Genomic DNA, 26,302 nt, shown 5'->3' with positions numbered 1-26,302 from the left:
GTAGATAGTTGTATGTCGTAGTTGCACATCCATTCTAGTTGCTGTATGTGGGATGCGGCCTCAGCATGGCCGGAGAAGCGGTGCGTCGGTGCTCGCCCGGGATCCGAACCCGGGCCGCCAGCAGCGGAGCGCGAGCACTTAACCGCTAAGCCACGGGGCCGGCCCACAAAATCTAATTTTTTTAAAGGTACTTAAAAAAGTGGAATCTTGTAACTCCCATCTCATTCCTTTCATAGTAAAAATGATACTTATAGAAATTCTAAATATATTGTTAATCAGACTTGTCAAAAAGATTAGAAACTTTTCTGTATGAATTTCTTCAGCTATTTGTAATGCTCTAAAAATAATGACTACTTGTCACAACAATCAATTAAACCAGGATTTCTCAACCTCAGCACAATTGACATTTTGGGCCAGGTAATTCTTTGTTGTGAGGCTGCCCTGTGCATCGTAGGATGTTTAGCAGCATCCCCGGCCTCTCCCCATTAGGTGCAAGTTACACCCTGCCCCTGTTTTGACAACCAAAAATGCCCCTGGGAGGCAAAACCATCCCAGAGTTGTGCACAGATATTTACTATTGTGTTAAGATAAATTGTGTTAAATAAGATAAATTTATTGTGTTAAATAAGATAAATAAATAAGCATTAGATAGTTCAAGATTCTAGTCAACATATTTGCTTTTGACCAAAATTTTCCTCTAAATGTAAAATGGCTTGATATTGAGTTTTAAATTCTCATCACCTATTCTTGCTGCAGTTTTGGCATTTATGCATGTTTTACAACGTTTCATTGGGTCTCATTTATGTTCACAAATAGTGTGAGCCCTCTAGAGAGGTTCAGGTTTGAAAATTGGAAGTTCCAGAATCTTGCTACTTTCAGGCCACATTACTCTTAAATGACAGGACAAGTTTTTGGGTTTTTTATTGTTGTTGAGTTTTTTTCTCTTAAGAAAAACAGAAAAAGTATTGTATTTGATAGAGTTGGGAAATGTTTGTGGTACAGAAACAGCTGTAAAATTTGTTTTCCTCCTCTGTACATTTTTAAAGAGATATAATTGTATTAGACATAAAAAGATAAGTAGAATAATTCTTTTCTCTAATTTTGATTCCTCCATTTTAATTTTCATAGGAAAGAAATTGTTTCCCTGCTAGCTGATAAATTATGAGATTTTTATTACTATCAATTAACAAAAAATAATTTCTTCTGACTTGGATATACTTTTTTATGGTGCTAATGGCTTTAATAAAGATAGAACATAGTAGATAATAACATATTAACTAATAACAACATGATGTGGCCTCTGTATTTTTAAATATAAAATTCCTTCTGCAGCCTCATCTCATCTTATTTCCCCCTCTCTCGGTAAGTTAGCTACACCAGCCTTCTTCTCAGTTCCTCGTCTCATCTTATTTCCCCCTCTCTCGGTAAGTTAGCTACACCAGCCTTCTTCTCAGTTCCTTGAGCCAGCAAACCTGTGGACCACGTCAGAGCCTTTGCATATGCTGTTCCCTCTGTTCCTTCTCTTTCACTCTTTACTTTGCTAACTCCTACTCACCTCAAGTTTTGCTAAATTTCCCTGTCATATTCACAGGAGAATTTCTGTTTTATACTTCTCATTTATAGGATTTAATAGTTTATAATTGTGTTCAGTTATTGAACAATAGTTTCCTCTTTAGACTTTAAATCCCATGGAGACAGGAGACTATGGTGTTTTTCGCTGTAAGAGACCCAAACTAGACATAATCCCTTTGATACCTAGCTTCTGCTGAAACTTACCATTGAGTGAAAACAGTATACCTGTGTACACGTACATACATGCATGCGTGCAGACATGATAACCAGCCCAGCTTCCTTAAAGGATTGTCTTAGAGATGAAATAAATTAAAGCTTTAAAGGTTCGGGTTCTGAGTGCCAAATCCTTAGTGCACCAACTGAGTGAAGAGTCCAGATAGTATTTATCTGCTTTAGCAGCTTCATCTGAGATTCTTTTTCTAGGCCTTTTTCTTTTTCTTTTTTCTTTGCTTCTTCAACCCTTTTGGGTCCCCTGGTGGTTTGGGAAAGTTCAGGCTCCCTGAACTCTCCCGGGAACGACGCATTTTTCTTACATCCCTTCTCCTGTGCAGTCTCCATGTTGATCCTCATCTTCCAAACACAGTCATCATCTTTGGAATATAATCAACGGCAGAGAAGCCAGTTAAAATCCATACGCTTTGACCCCAAGCTGCGATTGTAAGAAACATTAATTTGGACTTTATCATCACTGCTTACACGTCCAATTACCTGCCCTCTGGTTAAGTATCTTGATCTACCTCCTAATGATACGACCAGGAAGAAGCTATATAGCTCACTTGGTTAGATTGTTTGGTATGAATTTTGCTAAGTTAACTGCTCAACTAAACTTCCCTCTGATCAAGAACGTACTTCTAATCTTAGCAAATAATGATTTAAAAGAGATTTACTGAGGCCGCCCCAGTGGCGCAAACAGTTAAGTGCGCGTGCTCCACTACGGCGGCCCAGGGGTCGCCGGTTCGGATCCCGGGCGCACACTGACGCACCGCTTGGCAAGCCATGCTGTGGTGGTGTCCCATATAAAGTAGAGGAAGATGGGCATGGATGTTAGCTCAGGGCCAGTCTTTCTCAGCAAAAAAAGAGGAAGATTGGCAGATGTTAGCTCAGGGCCCATCTTCCACACACACACACACACACACACACACAAAATAATAATAATAATAATAATAATAATAATAATAATGAAAGAGATTTGCTGTTAGGAAAACTCTCCAGCTTCCACCTTAGGCTCAGAGAGACCTTTTTGCAGCCAACCCTCTTTTGTACCCACTCTGCTGCCACCATCATCAAAATAATAACTCACATTTATTGAGCTCTTATGGGTCAGGCACCTCCCTAAGCACTTTCCCTACATGATCTGTCACAGTTATTCCTTACAGCTATCATATGAGGTTGGTACTGTCATTCCCTCAATTTACACATGTGACACTCAGGCAAAGAGAGGTTCAGTAACTTGCCCAAGGCTGCACAGCCACTAGAGCACAAATTTCAACCTTAATTGTCTTTAGGAATAGTTTACCTTCTGACTAAAATCTTTTTGTTGTTTTGTTTTTGGTGGGATATCTCATTACATGGTTTAAATCTGTGCCATCTTCAGTCCTAGCCACATTTCAAGGACTCAAGAACTACGTGTGGCTAGTGGCTGCCATATTGGACAGTGCAGATATAGAGCATTCACTGGTCACAGAAAGAGCTATTGGACAGTGCTGGTCTTGGGTATTCAAACACTGGTGCCAAGAATAGTGCCAGCCTGTCAGGGACACAAGCACCTATGGGTTGTTCAAGAGAAGATTTTTGGACCAAAACCCAAAAAATCCTGATTCATTGAGTCTAGGGTAGGCCCTAGAAATTTGTGTAGTGTAAAAAGCTACCCCAGTGATTCTCACCTATAACGGGATCTGACAGCTGGTGACTATTCAACAGACTAGGATCTCTTAGAAAATTACATGTACCACAGGGTTGCAGCAGAGAGCTCCAAATTCCACTGCTTCTGGGGAGAAGAGCATTTCTTTTCAAAAGCTGCATTAACTGATGACCCACCCATGCATAAAAAGTAATAAAATGTGCATAAGTGTGAAACCCTCTGATCGTCCCTCCCTAGTTAAGCTTTAAAAAAGGAAGTCAGTGGTGTAATTTCGAAGCCCTGCTCCTGTCTCTATTAAGTTGAACACATTCTAAGCTCAAATATGCTAATGGCTTTAAAGAAATTTAGTCAGATAAACTGCCAGGCACATTTTCACGTTTTCTAAGTTTGCCTATAATAAGGGTGAAAAGCTGAAACACCCAACCACCTCTTTCCAGCCTTCTCAAAGACATGTTAAATCTCATTCCTTTGTGCTGTCGTTCATTCATTCAACACAACTTTTTGGAGCATATAAAATGAGATGGACAGTATTCTACTCCTTGTCTACACAAGCAGACATCCTCGTGGGGCTTACATTCTAGTAGTTGTGTGCACGTGCAGTGCCCCCCAGCATGGGAGGGGGGGGTGTGTGAGAAAAAACCCCAATCCAATAAGTCAGATGTCTACTATGTTGGATGGTCACAAAAAGTGGGAAAGGGGGCTTGGGAATGTTGGAGGAGGTGTTGCAATTTTTAAAGGTGGTCGGGGAAAGCCTCACTGAGAAGGTGGCAGCTCTTGAAGTCTCTGTCTGCATAACTGAACTGTGTTTGCCCTCAAGCTCCCCGAACTTCCTAGGAGCCTCAGCCTCAAGAATGTAGGCCATTCACACACCTCCCAAAGTAAAATCTGGAGATTATCTCCCCTGTCCTCCATTTTCCATCTGACAATTGCCATGGCAGCTGTCTCCCCACGAACCCTGACCGTGGTTGACTTCACCGTCCTGGTGCCTTGGTATGGTGCCTGCTGCCTTTGCCTGGTGAATCCTCCTAAGTCTTGCCTTTCTTTAGCTGTGGTGACTGGGCTGTAGTTTGTCAGACTTGCAACCAGCCGTGGGACTGACTGCACTAGAGAGGAGGAGGCTATTAGTGAGCAAACCTGTGACTCTAGACAATTTAAAACAGCCTTTTTAAGAGCCAGAGATTTTTGAAATATGCAATTAAAAATTGTATGCATGCCCAGAGACCTTTTAAAAAAGGCCTTTGAGATGTACTTAACCAAAAATAACTTTGCTTCCTGGGTGCCAGGCTCTAGTACAGGGGGATATGGAGACTTTTTTCTCCTAAGTTTTTTTTTAAATGACATTTCTGATAGAAAAGAAATAGGGCAGATGGGGAAGCTGTGGCAAGGGCAGGAGCTGGGAAGTATAATTAGGAGAGTTGAGAATCTGGGCATGAATTATGTCCACTATTTGGGATAACCAGGGAAATTCTAGTGAGTTTCTCAATTACAAAGAAATGCCCACTTAATAAAACCAAAGTAAAATTTTTGGTTTGTGTACAAAATGTTATAATGTTATTTGTGAATATTATCAGGAAAATGCAATAAAACCATAGGTAACATGTTTGGAAGTTATTCAGCTATATATCTATCAGTTTATTGTAAATACGGCAGCCGAATTTGGTGTTGCATGGCTCCTGTTAGTAACCGTTTAGTTTAGTTTTTATTTTTTTATGTATCTAAGTCACATGTCCTAAGTTTTTCTTTTCTTTTTTTTTTTTTATTTTTTTATTTTTTTTTTTTTTTTTATTTTTTTAAAGATTTTATTTATTTTTTGCCCCCAAAGCCCCAGTAGATAGTTGTATGTCACAGCTGCACACCCTTCTAGTTGCTGTATGTGGGACTCGGCCTCAGGATGGACAGAGAAGTGGTGCCTCGACGCGCACCCGGGATCCGAACCCGGGCCGCCAGCATCGCAGCGCGCGCACTTAACCACCAAGCAACAGGGCCGGCCCCTAAGTTTTTCTTTTAAATAATAAATTTTTTTTTTAATAATTTTATTTATTTATTTTTTTCCCCCAAAGCCCCAGTAGATAGTTGTATGTCATAGCTGCACATCCTTCTAGTTGCTGTATGTGGGATGCAGCCTCAGCATGGCCGGAGAAGCGGTGCGTCGGTGTACGCCTGGGATCTGAACCCCGGGCCGCCAGCAGCAGAGCGCGCGAACTTAACCGCTAAGCCACAGGGCCAGCCCTTAAATAATAAATTTTAGCAGTGGACATGCCTGGGCTATTTCACAAATTGTTAAAAGATGCAAATTAACAGGAAAAATCAGTTGAATTTAGAATTCAGTTCAAAGTAAAGTTATGACCATTAATTTTGAAAGTAGTGATTCTACCTTTTTATCAAATTATTCTTTGTGACTGTAATATGTTTTCCTAGTAATATCTGTGTATTTTCACAATGAATTTTTTATTTGGTTAAAAGCTAGAGAGTTTTTGCTGAGTTGGTTTTACAAGCAGAAGCCAAGCCCATGGCAGCACATGGAAGCCATATTGTAAAATATAAACTATGGGGCCGGCCCTGTGGCTTAGCGGTTAAGTGCGTGCGCTCCGATGCTGGTGGCCCGGGTTCGGGTCCCGAGTGCGCATCGACACACCACTTGTCCCGCCATGCTGAGGCCGTGTCCCACATACAGCAACTAGAAGGATGTGCAGCTATGACATACAACTATCTACTGGGGCTTTGGGGGACAAAATAAAATAAATAAAATTAAAAAAAAATTTAAAAAAATAAAATAAAATAAAATATAAACTATAACAAAACAAAAGACACAAAACACAGACCCACTCCATTTTCTGCAAAGGACCTCGTGGCGCTCAATTGATATCAAACTACATGAATTTACACTGAGAAAGTGTGTCAGACAATGGGCACCAATTTCATCCTTCTCTTTCATTTGCTTTTGGACCTTCATGCTGACACGCTTTATGTACCATATCACCCTCCTTGAATGAAGGGGCTTAGGAGCACCTTTATTCCTGAAATCAAGAGAAGACTTTCTTAAGATGCCTGTGTGTACAAATGCCCCAGCACAGGCGCTTGGGGAGTTATCTATAAGTTGTGTCATTTCTTATTTAATTCACCTTTTCATTCATGGTGACATTCCTTATACTTTTCTTGTTTTAATCCAGGCAAACCCTTTTTTACACGAAACCCTTCTGAGTTAAAAGGCAAGTTCATTCACACGAAGCTGCGGAAAAGCAGTCGTGGCTTTGGCTTCACGGTCGTTGGAGGGGATGAACCTGACGAGTTTCTGCAGATCAAGAGCTTGGTCCTAGATGGTCCCGCCGCATTGGATGGCAAGATGGAAACAGGTAGAGACACGACATGGCCCTAGCATGTCCTGTGTGGTGAGACTTCTCCCCAGCACCTGAACAAGACCAAGTAATATCATGATTTCATGAGTTTGTGAATGTCCTTGAATAACTGAGAATGAGCAAGATTCCTCTGCTATATAAACGCATCCCCTGGTATAGGTGAAAACCTTTGAAGCCACTTTCACTTGGGGGAACTGATAGGGTGCTATTGAGTACAGTAAAGCAGTAATTTACTAAAAACGTAGATCCGTTTGAATAAGTGAATTCTAAACTTGGATTTCTGCAGTGAGAATTTGTTTTAAAATAAAGCCCCAATGTTCTTTCAATGATCATTATATTCTCATTAGCAGAGAAGACACTAGATGCTAAAAGAATGCCTTATTAGCAGTTAAAATAAGTAATAGAAGCAGTTTCTTTGTGCCCTACAGTACCACCCCCAAATCCAGTTGCAGTTTGACTTCCCATTGGTAGGATTTTATATTATAATATGGATATAACTTTTCTGAGTACTGTTTTTTTTTAACCCCCAAACTCTTACCTTTTACAGGAGATGTAATCGTCAGTGTGAACGACACCTGTGTTTTGGGACACACGCACGCACAAGTTGTGAAAATCTTTCAGTCCATTCCCATTGGTGCCAGTGTGGACCTTGAACTCTGCCGAGGTTATCCATTGCCTTTTGACCCTGATGACCCCAATACAAGTTTAGTGACCTCAGTGGCGATTTTGGATAAAGAACCAATTATTGTGAATGGGCAAGAGACCTACGATTCGCCAGCTAGTCACAGTAGTAAAACAGGCAAAGCCAACGGCGTGAAGGATGCCAGGCCAAGCAGCCCTGCTGATGTGGCTTCGAACGGTTCCCATGGTTACCCCAATGACACTGTCTCTTTAGCGTCCTCCATAGCCACTCAGCCGGAACTCATAACTGTTCATATAGTCAAGGGGCCGATGGGCTTTGGTTTTACTATCGCAGACAGTCCTGGTGGTGGCGGCCAAAGAGTGAAACAGATCGTTGACAGTCCAAGGTGCCGAGGTCTGAAAGAAGGGGATCTGATAGTGGAAGTTAATAAGAAGAATGTGCAGGCTCTGACTCACAACCAAGTTGTGGATATGCTGATTGAATGTCCAAAGGGAAGTGAGGTCACATTGTTGGTGCAGCGAGGAGGTACGTAGGTTTATTTTGTTCTTTGATTTTTTAAACCAGAATCCATTGTTTAACTTACTGGTCTTCAGATGGCTATTTGGGGTTTTTTTAATGTCTACTCCTTTAAGATCATTTTTATTTAAATATTTGGAAATGCATTCAAAATGCCTTTTGATTTCTCCAAATGCTAGCCTCTTTCGAATAAGGGCTGTGTTTATAGATTATGTTATACACGTGCAGATAGAGTGATGCTTTTAAATGTAAATCACATTGTGCCTTTTAAAAACCATTAAGATTTTAAAACCTCTATCCTTTAAGTCTCCTGAACCTGGCCTGCACAGTGTACGTGCACAAAAAAAGAGTGGCTCTCGGCCACTCTTCCAACCTCATCTCGCACTCTTCTCCACCCCTCACTATGCTTTAGCCAGCTGGCTTCTTTTCTGAAGTGCCTTTAGTGCTCCAAGCCCTTTCCTGTCTCAGGGCCTTTGCACTTCCTGTTTCCTCTGCTTTGGATCCTCTTTTCCCCGATCTTCACTTGGCTGGCTCAGTCTCATTCAAGTTTCCTCCTGAGAGAGGGCTTCTCTGTTCACTTATCTAAAGTAGCTCCCAACACCTCCATGTAATCTCTACTGCATCACCCCATTTCTTGAGAGCCTTTATCACAATTATTATTATTGTCACAAGTCATTGTTTCATATATTTATTTATTTTTCTTTGTTGCTCTCTCTTTTTCACTAGAATATTAAATCCGTAAAGCCAGGGCCTATGCCTACTGTATCCCCACCGTTTAACACATTACTTGACTCCTGGTAGGCATTCATGAATGAATAGATATTGCATGAATGTATGAATGAATGAATAGGTATATGATTATCTACACTTGGAAGGAATAGCTCCGCAATCGTCTTAAAAACATATCTCAACATACCTACATTTTAATGACGGGGTTATGGGTCTCAGAGAATTGGGGTATTCTAAATCTTGAGACAGTTGGCTTCCGTCTTTCTCCTGCCTGCACCACCCCCACCGCCCCACCAGAGCTCGCAGGACCTCACATGGAGAAACATTTTCCACACTGTTGAAATGTCTTGCTCCTGGAAATGTATTTGTGACTAGTCTTGACTGATCATCTCATATAACGAGCGTGAGATTAGTTGTTCCCCGATCCTTGCCAACATGATTTGTTTCATGCACAGCATATTCTGACCCTCTGAAAAGAGATCAGGAACCAGACTTTTATTTCTTCTTGGTTCTGTTGCAACAGAGGAACTCACTTATGTCACAGCAGCCATGTTCTCATGCTCTCATAAAGCTATGTGTTCTGTGATCAAAATGATGGGAGTTGTTGGAAGAAAATTCAAAATTCAGAGTAACCTTGTGAATCGAAATGCTCAGTCAGCTGTTCTTGAACAGAGTTCATTCATTCATGAAAGCCATTGTACAGATTTTATTTTTAAAAATGTTATTTCCACTGATACAATTTTGAAATCTCTTCTTGTACCTAGATCACTTGACTGCACAGATAATTGTTTTCTAAACAGTGACCGAGATGTAGTAGGAAGTTCTTTGAGCATGAGGAGGAGGAGGAGGAGGAGGAGGAGGAGGATGATTGATGATGATGATGATGATGATACCTGGCACTTATAGACAAGTTAGCAGTTTGCAAACCACTTTTCATATCAGCACACACCTCACATCTCATTTTTACCATGTCCCCAAAATGTAGGAAGGTGCCATCCCACAATAGAACTGAGAAGTTCACCTTGAATCTGTAGTTTCCAGTCCAGTGTTCTGTCCACCTTAAACAACTTGGAAACTTTTAAGTAGTTCTTGGTACATCAGGGGCATCTCTGAATCAGCCGCTGCTCATTTGACAGTCACAAACCACCCTGCTCTCCTACCTCATTTACTTGCTCCTTCGTTTCTTTTGTCAATATGTTGAGTTTTTCTTTTCCATTAAAGTCACTTTTAAGGTAATCAAAAAATAAAGTCTCATTACAGTCTGCTAACTTACAACGGTTACTGGAACCATATTATGATGAATTTGCCCAAACTAGCAAACAGCTGATGATAGAAACATACTCTTTGATTTCAAATATGTTTGCATTCTCTCTTAATTTCTAAGACCTTCTTTTGGTTAATGCCGTTACATTTTATAACGTTAAGTTAATATGGGAAGATCCAGAATATATTGCCACATTAGTCAGCATCTGCATAGTTTATTCCAGAACCTGGGTAATTTAAAATCACTGTAACATCAGCAGTCTTTAAAATACCCCATATGCCTTGTGTTTGATTTATGTGTAGGATAGAAAGTTCGTACACATGCGTTTGGCAGGCTAGCACCAGCTACTATTAATCTTTATAGAAAGCATATAACTATATTTGTTTCTGCCATACATTAGTCATTTGAATCGGGGCTGACATTTTAATCATCCCTCCTGTATGGTGGGGTGTAAATGAGAAGGTTTGATGAAGCAACAAAGACAACAGCCAGGTTACATGAGAAAGTAAACAGCCACTTCACTGATTCTTTCTAAAACATCTCATTTCTGTCATAACTCCTGGTAAGCAGATTGATAAACTCATTAAATCCACACTGTTCTCAGGAATTCAAATCTCAAGGATGAAGCTTTCTGCCATGCTTTAAAGAACTGGCCATTTCTGCTTTGGGGCAGAACTGGCTATGTTTGTATTTTGTTTTAATTCTTGATCTTCCAAGCTCATTTTTGATATTTGTTCTTGTCAAGATCAGGTACATTTTGTTTTTTAGTATTTTTCATGCCCCTCATCTGAACCCCCCCACCCCGCTCCACAACCTGTAAGTCAAACAGAGATTGAAATATTATTTGTAAATTTCTGGAATCAGACAGTTTCCTGGGTCAGGTTTAGAGTTGCTGGAGGTGTCCACCCACAAGCCCTGGCAGCTGGAACCATTACTGATGTGTTTACAAGTCTTTTCTCCGTAAACATGCCCCTGCCTGCAGGTCTGTCGGTGAAGTTCTTTAAGGAGCAGTGCCTTCTTCCTGTGCCTGGCTCCCCATCTTCCCGTGGTATATCCTTTCCTCCTTCTCCCTCTGCTGTCCAGTCAGGAGAATGCTTTTATTTTTTACATAGCATATACGTTCAGACGGCCTGTCACCTGACACCAGTGTGAGTCTAGAGACTTTTTGAGGTGTTTGGAAAATCAAGCTGAAAGGTGATTAGCACTATTTTTTTTTTAATGTTTTTTTTTAAATTTATAAAAGATAGAGAATTTGTCCCATAAAAGTTTTTTACTTCTTTAAAAAAGGAATTATATGTAGCATAACTGACTGTGCCCCTCTATGAGAATGCAAACATATTTGAAATCAAGGAGTATGTTTCTATAATCAGCTCTTTGCTAGTTTGGGCAGATTCATTACATTATGGCTCCAGTAACCGTTGTAAGTTAGTAGATTGTAATGAGACTTTATTTTTTGATTCCCTTAAAAGTGAATTTAATGGAAAAGAAAAACTCAACATATTGACAAAATAAATATACTATACAAATATTCTGTATAATATTTGGCTAATTCACACCAATTAGTAGATGAAACACTCTTTAAGATGCAATTTGGGGTTGAGTCAAAATACTCTGTTTCAGGAGAAGATTTAGCAATACTTTGTGAAAGTGGAGAACGTATGTTTTGCTTTTGAGAGAAAGCGTGTATTGAAAAGAAAGCTAAACTGAGGGTGTCAGGAGCCTGCCTCTAGTTCAGCCTCTGCCCTTAGCTGCTCTGTATCTCTGACCAGGTTACTACTCCTGCCTGAGACTCATTTCTTTATCAAAAAAAAAAAACAAAAAACAGGATGTTTTGAACTAGATCATCTTTGGGGCAACCCCTTCTAGCTCTAATTTTCTGCAAAGAATGACTTCATTGATGTGTAAAGGAAAGACCACAAGATTCTAGAGCCAGATGATGCAAGTTTAAATCCCAGTTCTTGTCTTTACTGTATGTGACTTTAGGCAAGTCATCTGAAAAAATGGGAATAATAGTATTTTCTTTGAGGTTACATGATGTAGACAAAATAGGGTAGCATTTGTGCTGATTCCTCACGTAGAAGTAGTCACATGATAAGTCAATGGTATTTTACTGATATCGCCTTATATCAGAAGCAACTGGGTAGGAGTGGCTTTTTGTTTAAAAAAAGGTCTAGGGCCGGCCCCGTGGCTTAGCGGTTAAGTGCGCGCGCTCTGATGCTGGCGGCCCGGGTTCGGATCCCGGGAGCGCCCCGAGGCACCACTTCTCCGTCCAACGCGAGGCCGAGTCCCACGTACAGCAACTGGAAGGATGTGAACCTATGACGTACAACTATCTACTGGGGCTTTGGGGGGAAAACTGAATAAATAAAATCTTTAAAAAAAGGTCTAGCCTGGACCGACAGTATCTTAATTTCAGTGCATGACCGCTAGGGGCGTCTGTATTTTTTTAAAGCTCCACTGGCGATTCCCATGTGCCGCCAGAGTTGCAACCAATGTTAGGCTCCTGCCCTCGTGAACCCTTCTATTTTTGATTCTATGGTGTATAACTTGGGGGGAAGTAAGTTTATAAAACTAAACAATTATTTTCATTTCTGAGTAATAGTCTTCTTTTAAAGTCTACTTTATAAGCAACAGATTTCTCAGTCTTCCCTAAGGTCCATTTCAGCTCCCAAATTCTACGTTTTTCTCCTTCAGAGAAGGAGAATCGAAGGAAGGACTTGGTCTCAGAGATGCTCACTTTGAGCACAGTCTCCCTGTGGCTTTTGCTGATCACGACAGTAATAGAAGTGATGTTTTGCTTTCCAGTTTGCACAAACTATACTGAAAGCTTTTATCAGGGCACTAAGTAATTTCAGGATCTAATTATAAAGTAATGAAATGCTAGGATTCCTGGAGGGCAGGACTTGGTCCAAGTTTATTCTTATATCCCTGGTCCCTCATGGGGAACCTGGCATGTGGTAAGGTCTTAGTAGGTACTAGCTGAATAAATTAAAGTTGTTCCACAAGTCACAATAGAAAATTAATCCTATGGCTTCATAGTCTTACTTCATAATTTTAGAAAGATGATAAAGAGATATTAAAAGGCAAAAATTAGATATGACAATGGCGGTGGTGATGGTAATGATAATGTTACTACTATCATTGATTGAGTACTTACTGTGTGCCAGGTTTTCCACCATGGTACGAGCAACACACACACAGCCACACACACAGCCACACACACACACCCACACACCTAAATAAAACCTCTCAACACCCCATGTGGCTGCACTGGTACTGCTACCAATTTGCAATGTGACTCTCAGTAGGATCATCTGGGAAATGAAGGCAATGATTGTTAGCCCCTATGCTAGGAAAAAACATTGAACGAATTGTTTTTCTTTTAGGTGTTGAAACTCCACAGCTAAATTTGCTTAGTATAAAGCAAAGGGGAAATTTCTGGTTTGGTTGGGAAAGCATGTATGAGACTCCTCCTTGCTTAAACCACTTGTAATAAAAGTAATAAACACTTCCATGATATGCCAGGTATAGTTGGTTCTAAATACTTTATATATCATAATTCAAAAGAGCCCTCTGAGATAAGTAATATCTTCACTCCATTTTAGAGCAGAAGATGCTAAGGCCCAGAGAGGTTTAGTGATTTACCCAGAATCACACAGCTGGTTAGTGGTGAAGCCAGGATTTGAATTGGGATTCTGGTTCCAGAGACTGAGCTCTTAACCACTATGCTAAGCAGCCCCTTGGCTTATAGATACAAAACTTCAATACCGTAATTGTCGAGGAGTATATCTTACATGTAAACGAATGAATAAGGTCTGAAGTCGGTGGGCAAATGGATGCCACTTAATTTTCATGAAAATTTACTGATGATATTTAGTTTATTAAATCATCATCGATCCAAATAGGGAGAGCAATATCTAATCTCATCATCTAAGCGTATCATTAGCGTTAGATCTTCTTTGTATGTGCTTTTTTCCTTCTGAATGATGCAAAACCATCATAATTAGGACCGCAGTGAGCTGTGCACCAGAGAGTTAAATCTGGGTGATCAGGTGCCTCTCTTCTCTTTGCCCTCTGGTCTTGGACTGGAGAATGAATTGCAAATTGCACCACTTAAGTGTTTGACTGCCAGAATCTCTCAAATTGAGCTGCAGGGCCTCTGATCGGGGAATTCACGTTGCTTGCAGAGTGATATCCTAATAGTGATGGAGTTCTGTATATTCACGTCAGCAAATTCTCTTGGCTCTCCCTTCTCAGTATGCCCTGGCTCCGTCTACCTCCCACCTCTTCCCCGGCCCCCGCCATCCATCATATGGCACCTGGCCTTGCCGTGGCCTTGCAACAGGTCTAAATGGTTCCTACAGTCCATTCTCCCACTAGAGTGATTTAAAGTCAATTGGATCAAGTCACTCCTTGTGTCAAAATGGCTTCTCATGATTCAGAGTAAATTCCAAAGTCCTGCATCAGGGCCCTGGCACTCGCTCTTCCCTCTGTCTGTATTTTTCTTCTCCCAGGTAGCCCCAGGGCTGTCTCTCTCATGTCCTTCAGGCTTCTCAAAAGTCCGTTCCTCCTAGGAACCTGCTCCGACCGCTCCATAGAAAATAAAATAGATCCACCACCATCACTCTCTGCTCTATCCTTCTCCCTCCTGGCACTTATACTTATTTGTAATCTCCATGAGAGCAGGGGCTTGGTCTCAACGCCTACTTTATCCCCACCACCTAAAGTCATGCCTGGCATCTTGTATGGATTCAGAAAATCATATATGTTGAATTAAAAATGTGAATCAATGCCAAGCCCTTTGTTTTCATAAACTCTAATCCTTGAGGGAACTTTCTGAGGTAAGCACTATCATTTATAGCTGAGGACACAGGCAGCGGGAGATTGACCACCTCAGAATCACGCAGTGAAAAGGTGACAGAGCCTGAATCCCAACCCAGGGCTGTTTGCCTCAGCGCCCAAGCTTTCTGTTGCAGACTGCTCTAAACGACAAGGAAATGCATTGATTAGCATGGCTGGAGCCCAGACGCTGGAGAATCATGTCAGTGAATCATATTCGTCCAATTAAGCGTGTTCCCCAGCATCTAGTACAGTAGCCACTAGCCATATGTGGCTATTTAATTAATTAAAATTAAATACAAATTAAAATTCAGTTCCTCGGTCCAACTGACTGCATTTAAAGTGCTCAATGGCCACATATGACTAGTGGCTACCGTATCGGACAGTGCAGATACAGAACTTTTCCATCCTCACAGAAAATGCTGTTGGGCAGGCTGCTCTGGAGATTTTGATTCTTTTACCCTCAGAAGTGAGATGTTGAATATCCTTTATTTTACCCTTTCTCTTAGTTCTATACCTTTGAATAGAAGAAGAATATGGAATGGAAGGCAACTTCATGGTGAATGGATTTCTTTTTATGCAGATAATAATAATAATAGGTCCTATTTATGAAATTCTTTCCATGTGTGTAGGCACCACTCTAAGCTCTTTACATGTGTTAACTAGATGTTAGGGGCTCACAAGGAATTGAGACTCAGAGAACTTAAAAGACTTGTCAAGTATTAGCACTTGGGGCCATCTGCTGTGTCCCAGTCCTGAGACAGTCTCGTCAAGTTTTAACTGATTACGGGGCCTCCGCTTGGCCGGGAAGTAGTTCATCTTGTACATTGGACTGACATGGTTTAAGGAGCTTAATTTAGATTATTTTATTAGTGAAAAGTATCTTTAACCCACAAAGGAGAAGAAACTTTAAAACACAAGGAAAATTTACCTTTGATTCTAATATATAAAATAATGCATAATCTGCCACATGAGCCATCAGCAACTTACAGTTTGTCAGAACTCTGTTTAAAAAGGAAGATGTTGAAGTCTCCGCATATTTATCTGATTTAGTATCTCAAACTAGTTGACCTCTCTGCTTACCTATGGAGCTTAGTTTTTCTGATAGTTTTGGAAGTCGCGTCATCTTGTCAGATCCAGTGTGCTGCCTGATATCTTCTAGCTGTTAAAAGTTGTTCAAGTTAAAGTTGGCAAACTTTCTAGCACTTCCACGGTGCTAAGCAGGATGACATTCGCATTTGCTGTTAAGAGCCTTCTGGCCTTTATTACTAATGGAGTTTTAAGTTGCTATTTTGGTTTATTGCCACGGTTTAAAGTTTTCAAGGATTTTATTTGAAAATTCTTTATAGACTGTTAGGTCACATTTATATTTGAGATGACTTACAGCAAGAGATGAGATAAATATAAAAATGTCTCTATTTTGGTTCCGTCTTTCATTATTTCATGCATAAAAATTATCCCTCACCTTCAGCATCTTAAGGAACTCTGGTTTTTGGTCTTATAATTTTTTAATGGATTTTTGGTTTTATAATTTTCAAACCTAAGCAGGCTGCACTTATTTGCTCTAACATTTATATGCAGTTTTACACTTGATTGGACTGTTTGAGTTATATTTCTGTTATATTCATAATACAAAGTGGTTGGCACACCTAAAACTTCTGCCTTTGTTTTTCTGTAAGGGAATGTCTCATCCTCCTTGAAGGTAAACTTAATGCACTGAATTATTTGCTTTTGTGCGTTATTTACTATAAATATGTGTGTGTGATTTATAATTCTCATTAAGGAGTGGTGACATCCCCTCACCTTTCTGGAAAAGTGTAGGAATTTCAAGTTAGAATTATTGGCATGGCTAGCTGTGGAATTATCATTCTGTGCTACTTACAGGGCTGAATTTTGAATGTAAAACAGTTGTTTTGTTTTCCCTTTTGGCGGGGGACAGATTCATTAACATTGTGTGCCAGGCATTGTCCAGGTACTGGGAATAGAGCAGAATCATCTGCAAAGAAAACAGACAAGCTCCTGATTTCATGAAGCTTTTCTTCTAGAGGAAGGAGAGAAAGAGCAGAAATAAACAGATGAACAAGAAAATGTCATCAACCAAAGAGAAGTGCCAGGAAGAAAATAAAACCAGGTGAAATGAGTGGGAGTGACGGGGTAGGGGTGAGAGGGCTGCTTTAGATTCGGCAGTGAGATTTGAGTGGCCACAGGGAAGGGAATAGCATTCCCCGAAGAGGGCTCAGTAAGTGCAAAGGCCCTGAGAAAGAAATAGAACAGATGCCAGTGTGACTGACAAAAGGTGATGAAGGAGAGCAGTGATGGAATTCAGAGACTGGAGACCAGGCTCAGGAGTTCGAATTTCATTTCCGGTGTGAGGTCTGGTTTCAAGGAGTGAAGGGTCGAGATGTCATTAACATTTTTGGGCAGTCCCTTTGGCATGTGTGTGAAGAATATATTTTAGAGGAGCAGACGTGGAAGTGGGGAGACCTATTAGGGCTGTTGCAGTGGATTGAGAAGGGCATTGGTAATTTGGACTAGAGTGCTAACAGTGGAGATGGAGGAAAGTGGGGGGGATCTGGGATGTATTTAGGAGAATCAGCAAGACTTGTTAGGTTGACTGCAGAATGGGGGTCGGCAAACTCTTTCTGAAAAGGGCCGGATGGTGAGTATTTTAGCTTTGTGGGCCATATTGGTCTCTGTCACCACTACTCTCCTCTGCCCTTGTAGCAGACGCTATGTAAACAAATGGATTGGTTGTGTTCCACGAAAACATGATTTAGTCCACATGCTATAGTGTTGACCTCTGCTGAAGAAGGAAAGGAAAAGGGAGGACCCAAAAATGACCCCTGGGTTTTTGGCCTGGGCAGCTGGATAGACAGAGGGGCCATTTGTTAAGATTTCGATACTGAGGTGAGTGGGTGGGTGGTCCTTGAGCTCTGGAATTAAGGGTTCCTTCTCAGACATGTTAATTGTGAAATGCCTGTCCGAGTGGATCAGGCATCCAGGTAGAGCAGAAACGTAGGCAGTTGGCTAAAGCCCAGGTTTCAGAGGTACGAGGTTAGGGCAGGAGAGATACATTTATGAGCCATTATCTTATCAATGAGTGTGCTACAGACTGTGAGCTGTGACCCATTACTAGGCGATGAAACCAATGTATTGGGTTACAACCAGTGTTATTCTCAAAAGTGAAACAGAATAGAAGCAATCTGAGTACATCACACTTGGTAAAGATAAGTACTTTTGCATGAAACATTTACTTGTATGTGTGTATATATACAAACATATATATGTATATAAATGTATTATAAAGCATATTTCTCATTATGGACCATATTCACAATAGTTTGTAAAACACACGTGTAGACACTATTTAGAGCCATGGGGCTGAATGAGATTACTTAGGGAAAGAGCAGAAAGAGAAGAGAAGGAGCCAAGACCAAACCCTAGGGCACATCACCATTCAGGGGTCAGGCTGACCAAGAGGGACCAGTAAAGGAGATCAATTTGGAGCAGCCAGTGCAAACAGGAGAAAGAACAGGAAATGTGGTATCACAAATCCAAGAGAAGAAAGTGTCTCAAGGCGATTCTAGGCACACTGATGGCATCAAGAAGTGGAGGCATATGAGGATGGAAACATTGCCTGTGGCAGTGGTCACCTCTGAGAGCAGGGTTTGTAAAGTGTGCGAATGCAGCAGCCTGAAGTGTGGGTGACAGCCAGAAGCAGGATGGGAATTCTGACAAGTTGTTCAAGAAGTTTCTCTACAAAGTAGAATGGAGAAAAAGAGAGCCAGCTCTCCTAGCTGGAGAGGGCTAACTCACAAGAGAGAGTTTGATTTAGTTTGGTTTTTAAGATGGGAGATACTGCAGCCTTCTTTTTTTTTTTTTTTTTTTTTTGTGAGGAAGATCAGCCCTGAGCTAACATCCGTGCTAATCCTCCTCTTTTTGCTGAGGAAGACCGGCTCTGAGCTAACATCTATTGCCAATCCTCCTCCTTTTTTTTTCCCCAAAGCCCCAGGAGATAGTTGTACGTCATAGTGGCACATCCTTCTAGTTGCTGTATGTAGGACGCGGCCTCAGCATGGCCGGAGAAGCGGTGCATCGGTGTGCGCCAGGGATCCGAACCCGGGCCGCCAGTAGCGGAGCGCGCGCACTTAACCACTAGGCCATGGGGCTGGCCCACTGCAGCCTTCTTCTATGCTGACAGAAATAACTCAGAAGACAGAAACTGGAGACACTGGGGAGAAAGGGGAATCATTGCGGGGGTGAGATCCTTAGGAAGGGGAAGGGGACAGGACCCAACATACTAGAGGAGAGGTTGGCCTTTGGGACAGTATGTGTAAACTATGCAGAAAATGGGACTAGATTTGATCATTCTTTTTTCTCCTAAAAGTAAACTATTGAAATTTCTGTATATTTGAGGTTTTCTGTTGGTAGAATCAATTGAGGTTATGCTGTAGCTGTTTTTCTTTTCTATTTAATTTTATAGTTCTAATAATATTTGTGATATACCTCTTCCCAGTCGACCCATTCCTGGTCTTAATTAAGGACTGAGCACTTTCTGTGTGCATAGCTCTAGGAGAAAGAGAGGAAACAGGGTACTCACAGTCTAGTTAGGGAGACACAAGACGAACATGTGAATTTTACCAGCATTTACATGTAGTCTGAATCTGTGCGGTACAGATTTGGACAAGAGGTGAATCAGGGAGGATGAGGGGTGACAATGGAGCCTGTCTGACTGACATGAGGGTAGAGCTGATTGTGTCAGTCTTAGCACTATTGACCTTTTGGGCCAGATAATTCTTGTTTGCCAGGGTCTGTCCTGTGCATTGTAGGATGTTTAACAGCATCCCTGGTCTCTACCCAGTAGGTGCCAATAACATATCATCCCCCCCGCCTCAGATTGAGACAACAAAAAATATCTCTAGACCTTGACAAATGACCCCTGGGAGATAAAATTGCCCTCTGCTGAGGACAGCTAGACTAGAACTTTGAAGTGTAAGAAGAATTTAGAGTTACGATCTGGTTGAGAGTCCATGCAATATTTGGCATGACCCAGTCATATATGTTTTAGTAGTCTCTTTACAAAATACTTTGAAAAATAGATTGGAATGCACTTAGTTGGGACCAACAATTCCAGTGTGCCACAGTCCTGCCATCTTCTTTTATCTTCCATCTGGCCTGGCACACTCGTGTATGTTAACTGCCCACTGCCCACGAACAGCTGAGTTTGAGACCCAAAGACAGCATGCGTGAAGGCACTGAGGGAGGTGCGTATACCTGCTGTGGACCCATTTCCTAGGAATTTCTTTTTATCATTATCATCTCCAAATTCCAGGAACTGGCTACTTTCTCTTTCTTTTTGGTTTAATTTATACTTTTTTTTTTTAACAAAAGAAACAAGATATCTTGAGATACTTTTTTTTTCTAATTTTGGGGCTTATTTTCTACCTTTACTTTGGTTCCATATAAAAATAAATGTATTAGCTATCAGCTTCTTTGGATGGTGTCTTCCACGTGAAAAGTCTCTGCTATGAGGGATATATGGCTTCTCCCTTTTCTTATAATAATTTGTGACCATATTCCCTTGAGTTTCTCTTTATTGCAAGAGATATCTTCCTAACCTCTATTCTAAGCATTTTTCAGTTCTGAACATTTTCAAAACTGTTATCTCAGACAGAGAGTTGACGCTGTGTAATTTTTTTCCACCTTCCTTCATTTCCCTCAAATTAAATCACACCTTCTTTACCACCATCTGGAGTTAACTATTTGCTATGGTTTTTATTGAGTCTGTCTTTGCATTGTCACCTACAGATTTAAAAACATTCCGCACCTTATCCCTTGCCTGGTATTTCCCCTGTTTGTATTCCTGCTCAGATATTAATCACGTCCCCTATTTGTGAACATAATCCTTTTTGGTTCAGAAATCTCCTTGGTAGAATCTTAATGTCGTTGAAAATAGCATTGGGTCCTTGGGAGTGCTGTTTCCACTGGCAACATGGAACATGCCTTTTTTGTGCCAAGCTGTTACCTGGGCTTATTTCATACTCCTGTTCCTTTTTGTGTTTCTAATGTTCTCAGTGTTCTTTGTTTTTTACCATATTCGGTAAACACTATGCATTCATTCTTTCATTCAACTAATTTCAGCACTGTGTTAATCTCTCATTCTAGATGAATGATGTGCAAGTAAACATCTAAAATACAGTCTGGTAAATCACATACTCCCCATTTTCTCATGCTTAATTCTTTTTCTAGAAATCTCATTTGGTATATTAACTTTGCCATGAAAAATTCTAATATACTATTTTTGTGATTTTATTATTTGAGGCAAAGTTGTTCAAAAGATCCTTTTTCACTGTATCATACAATAAGCAGTCAGAATACCTAGAACACTGCAGCGTGCACCAATTGTAAGACTCTGTAATACAGGGAAGCCCTTTCTCTCCGTGCTGTTGGCTATCAACTCACCTCCTTCAGCAACCTGAGTTTTTATTAGACTTTTATTTTGACCGCTGGTGTGTTTAGGGGCCTGGGCATGATGTACCCATCTAAAAAGCTGTTTTTAAAAAAGCTTTCTTATAGTTGCATAAACACTAATCAGCTTTTTAAAAATCACTTGGAGATAGTTGGAGTTAGGTGTATGCTCCCTTAGATATTTATGTTTTTTCTAAATTTAAAAATATTCTCTGTGGTTACTTTTGCCATAGATACCATTTACCAAAGTGGGAAATGGTTGCATTAAAAATAATAGCCCTGCCCATGAATTAATAAGATTCTTTGTTTGTGTAGTTATTAGGTAGTTTATGTAGCAACTTTCACTTAGACTCTGGTGATTGAAGGAGAAAGAGACAATTGTTTTTTATCCCAGAGTTTCTCAGACTAGGCATTATTGATATCATGGACTGGATAATTCTTTGCTGTGGAGACTGTCCTGTGCATCATAGGATGTTTAGCAGCATCCCTGGCCTCTACCCACTAGATGCCAGTAGCACCCTCCCCTCCTTCCCAGTGGAAATATCCCACATTGTCTTCAGACATGGCCAATGTCCCCTAAAGGGCAACATCAGCCTTGATTGAGAACCACTGCTTTCACCCCTTTGACACCCATCTTGTTTTTGCTTATTGGAAATACTACGTTCTGTTGTTTTTTAGGTGCAAATTAAATCAGTTTATGGATTATTTTTTGTTGTACTTGGATGGAAGAAATTTCCTGTGAGCATTCCCCATTTCTTCTCGATCATTGCTTCTGTGTCAGCTCAGTGATGGAAGTAGCAACTTGGCCAGTTGTCACCCTGTCCCTTCAGTCCTCCTTTCTGCCACTGGCTAGCAATGCAGCCTGGGCCAGCCGTGGGCAATGTCCGTGAGCCTCTGCATTGTCATCTGAAATGTGGGTGGAACTGTGCCTTCCTGAGCACTGTAGTGAGGACGGAATGAGAGGAGGGCTTGTCATACCTGCAGTTCCGCCCTTTGCTGATGGAGGGTTTATTGCTCTGTCAGACTGAATGAGGCTTAAGAGAAGGAGGTGGAGGAGATATCAGGTGGTGCTAGTGATTTCAGGACTTTTGGCGTAATTTTCTGGGCTAGAGAAAAGATAAGGGAAGGCAAAAGGAGGAGCCTCAAGGGAAAAGGTAGCAGGCGATGTGTTCCTTCTGGTCTGTGATGATGTGATTTTCAGTAAACAGTGAAATGAGAAAAATCAGGACAGAGTAGTAGGTTCTTTGTGAAGTTCTTCCAAGGTGAAGGACTCTCCTTTATAGATTATATCCTCTTATTCTTTTTTCCTGCTAAAATACACTTTGCTTACGGAATGGTAGTTGATTGTTACTTGTCTCCCCCTTTTTAATGTTCTTAGTGTGCAAAATAAGGAATTGGCAAATTGTGGTTAGTTGCTCAAATCTGTTTTACGAAAATTTGCCGGTCTGTGAAATCTAAAATCTGGAAATTGCTGCTGCAGGGAAGGAGGCCCTCAGGAAGTTGGGAAGGATGGGTGGGACAGGTGGGAGAATGCGCTGAAATGATGTGTGAGAGGGGTCTGGAATCCACACCATGGAGAAGGCAGTGGGGACTCCCCCTTTTCTCTGACTATTGCTTCCTCAGACCCTTACTGTAGGGTGACGCTGAGTGTGGCTTCAAGGCCAGGGATAGATTCCTAAGTCTCCTATGTGCTGCCCTTGCATAATGTTACCTTTACTGGTCAGCCTTTCATGAATTCTTTTGTTCTGAGAATGTTAAATCCAAAAGCAAGAGAAAAATTAGGTGAAATGTGTGCATGGGGCACCCAAAAATATCCATGGCTGATTTCTAGTATATAAAAGGCAGTCCCAAAAACTTAATGACAACTTTAAAAAATCCATTTCTAGTGTATTGGCTTGCGTTAAGTTCTCCATCTGTGTTGACTCTAAGCCTGATTAGAGCCTTATTTACCAAGAAACGTTGAACAGGAAACAGCCAAAATCAGACAGGAGAGGAAGCAAAGGCTCCTGGCATTTGATCTCCACAGTGAGAAACTTGTTGAGTATCTTCCTTGCTGTAAATGCTTATTGAGTGAGCATGTATTTCATTTCCAATGTGAATTTCTGTTACTTACTGTTCTCTGTCATAAATGCAAAGTACTCCTTCCAGGCAGTGCCCTGTGATACATCTTGTTCCCAGATAAAATATTTCATTAAATAGCCTTGCAGTTCTTGAATTTTCCCTGCATCTTAAATGTACTTGACCTATAAAAGTTATTTGTAATTGAGATTCATCCTGAGTGGGAAAGTGTGTGTGTTGAGGTGTGTGTGGGTAAAACTGATTCCCATATACTGCCTGTAAGCAAATTCAATTGGCAAAATGAGGATTGACTCATAGTTGAAAAAGCGTGAGTTTCCGCTGCTTCCCATTGCTATATGGGGCAGCAGTTCATTAGAAATTGACAAAATCAAGGAAACAGCTTTTTTTCCTCTGTAATTCGTATAATCACTTAGACCAGTTCAGATATTGTTTCAGCGAGAAGATTTTGAAGACATTTAATATCTCCATGGGAGATGAATGAGGCTGCTCATCATATGTCCTTTGCTCTTTGGAAAAACCTGACCCTTCAGTAAATGGCTCTTTAGGTCTAACTTCCAGACACTTTGAATAGTGCAGTGCCATAAGACTTCCAAGTTGGATCGCCTTGTCATTGTTAACCATGACCTATGCTTTCTAAGGCTAATATGATTTCCCAAATTTAAGAGATTGGAGTAAAGTTGGATATGGTGCCAGGCGTGGCTTCAGTTGCAGTTAAGCAGTGTGATAATAAAGTTAATTGAAACGGCCAAATAATAGACTGTGCCCTTACGGAGCAAACAGGAAGATTTCCCTACAATTTTGCAGAACTACATTTTGATAGAAAAGTGATTGTCACACCAGTAAGGCTGTTAAAACTGCTCAAGAGTTTCATGGATTTGGCTGAAGAAAAGGAACTGAAGTATTCTTTTTCATCAGTGTCTGCTTGGTTTTTGTGGGGAACAATGTGACATTGGAGCCTTTTAACTCAGGGTTGTCATAAAAGGTGCTTTTCTAAGGGAAGACGTGAAGGTATCCCTAACTGAAGAATTATTTAGACTCTTAAAGAGTCCCTGAGAACATATCCATTTGCTGGGGCTGAGAGCTGTAGGGTTTGGGGTTTGTGTGTGAGGCTTCAGTTAATTCTGAGACTTGAGCCATCCGTTGTGATGGGAATTTAGAACACAAGGTGGCACAGCAGAACCTTGCTCTCCGCACAGAAGGAGGCAGCCGTGAGTTGAGCCGAACCTAGCAGCTCACCAATAAATCAAGGAGCAGCCCAAGGATCAAGAGCTGTTAAGTAGTCACAGCAGTGATGATGGTGATCAAAAGAAAGGCCAAGCCACCCCTCCCCTTTACCTCATCAGTTCTTCCTGCAGCCCTCACCATACAAATGCACTTCATGAGCTCCACACGTGCACACATTAATTTGAAAGATATTTATTGAACAGGGGACCAGATAATATTCTAGGGCTGGGGACTAGCCCTAGAATAAGATACTAGGTCCCTGAAATGAAGACAACAAACAAGTAAATGATAATAAATAATATAAACAACAAGCAAGTAAACAAAATACTTTTAGAGAGTCATAGGCTCTATGAAAACAAAGAAACTGGGCTGTGTCAGTAAAGTGTGACAAGAAGGGTCACTTCAGATCTGCTGATGACCTGATCCCTGGATGGCTTCTCTGAAGAAGTGATATTTGAGGAGAGCCCTGAATGACGAGAAGCCACCGACACACAGATCTGCAGGCAGGGTGTTCCAGGCAGAGGGAACAGCCAGTGAAAATGCCCGGAGGAATGAAAGGAATTAGCCCAGAAGTGGAGAGTGCCAGACTGGCTGGACCGTGTGGGCAAGGGGAAGAGGAGTGGAAAAAAATTAAAGAGGCAGGCAGGGTCAGATCACGGAGGGCTTTGTGGGACACGGAAAAGAGCTCATGTTTCATTGAAACTGTGTTGGGAAGCCACAGGGACATAGAGCCAGGAGACCATATAATCTGATTTATGCTGTAGAAAGATGTCTCTGGCCTCTGTGTAGATAATGGATTAAAGGGGATGAAGAATAAAGCAGAGACAAGTTTTTAGACTCTTGCAGTCGTCTAGGCAAGAAAAGGTGGTGGCAGTGGAGAAGGACTGACGTGGATGGATTCAGGATACCTTTTGGAGACGAATGTGGTGGGTGAGATAAAGAAGCCTCAAGAAGGAGCTTAAATTTCAGGGGTTTGATGTCCCGTAAGGATAAAATTTGGGATACTGTCCTGGATCTCTTTCTTGGTCCTGTGCCTAACTTAACATTGCTAAAAATAAGCAGCCAGGATAAGAATCAACTTAAGAGTCAGGGATCCTGGCATATATCTTGTTAACCTAGAAGCTTCTCAGCACCAATTAGAGTGATAGGTTTCCCCTCAGAGCCAGTGACCTTAAAATAAGAGCCCACACAGCATCCTGTTTTTCCAACCCAGAAAAGGAATCCTTTTTGTTTTTTTCTTTCCATGAGCTGTTATTTCATAATCCCCCCCATACATCCTATGCAGCTAAAAGTCCAACTTTCAACTTTGGAGGAACTGCCTTGGAGCCTCCAGGCCAGAAGTAGTCTCTCCTATTCCAGAGAGACTTCTATGGACTGTTGATAAGAGGAATGGGTCACAGTGTCAACCTTTAAGCATTTGCACAAAGAGCAATTCAAATTTGAAGTGTAAGTGGTAGAATAGGCAAGCTGTCAGTCTGGCAGCTAGAGAGCCTTCCTCAGAGGTAGACGCATTTATAGACTGAGGCAAGACCCCATGCCTAAATAGTCTAATTACAAATGTTTCCAACCCACATTGAGTTAGAGAGATTTCCTGGAACTATTTGAGAAACTGGCTTAATTCTACCTTTAAAAAATAGATCTTGGTAGTAATATTCTCTGAAGAAGAAAGATTGGCCTCATGGTACGTCATGACAAATTAGTGGTCTTTTTAAGTTGACAGTTTTTTTCTTTTCCTTTCTGGAGAGAAGATG

General features: G+C 41.1%; 1 protein-coding gene across 20 annotated transcripts in view; it reads left to right on the top strand.

The window, feature by feature from the left end:
• The window catches only part of MAGI1 (membrane associated guanylate kinase, WW and PDZ domain containing 1), a 623,132-nt gene that overhangs the window by 543,380 nt on the left and 53,450 nt on the right, over positions 1 to 26,302 (top strand). For all 20 annotated transcript variants that reach the window (XM_087431290.1, XM_014793604.2, XM_014793572.2 and 17 more), the window contains 2 exons: positions 6,604 to 6,786; positions 7,337 to 7,957. In XM_087431290.1, the coding sequence (XP_087287416.1) occupies positions 6,604 to 6,786; positions 7,337 to 7,957 (804 nt within the window). The remainder of the gene's footprint in view (positions 1 to 6,603; positions 6,787 to 7,336; positions 7,958 to 26,302) is intronic.

Source organism: Ceratotherium simum, chromosome 5 (assembly GCF_057802395.1).
Source record: "Ceratotherium simum simum isolate JZ-2026a chromosome 5, ASM5780239v1, whole genome shotgun sequence".
Lineage (NCBI taxonomy): Eukaryota > Metazoa > Chordata > Mammalia > Perissodactyla > Rhinocerotidae > Ceratotherium > Ceratotherium simum.
The sequence above is the reverse complement of the archived record's forward strand: the minus strand, read 5'-3'. Positions and strand labels throughout refer to the sequence as shown.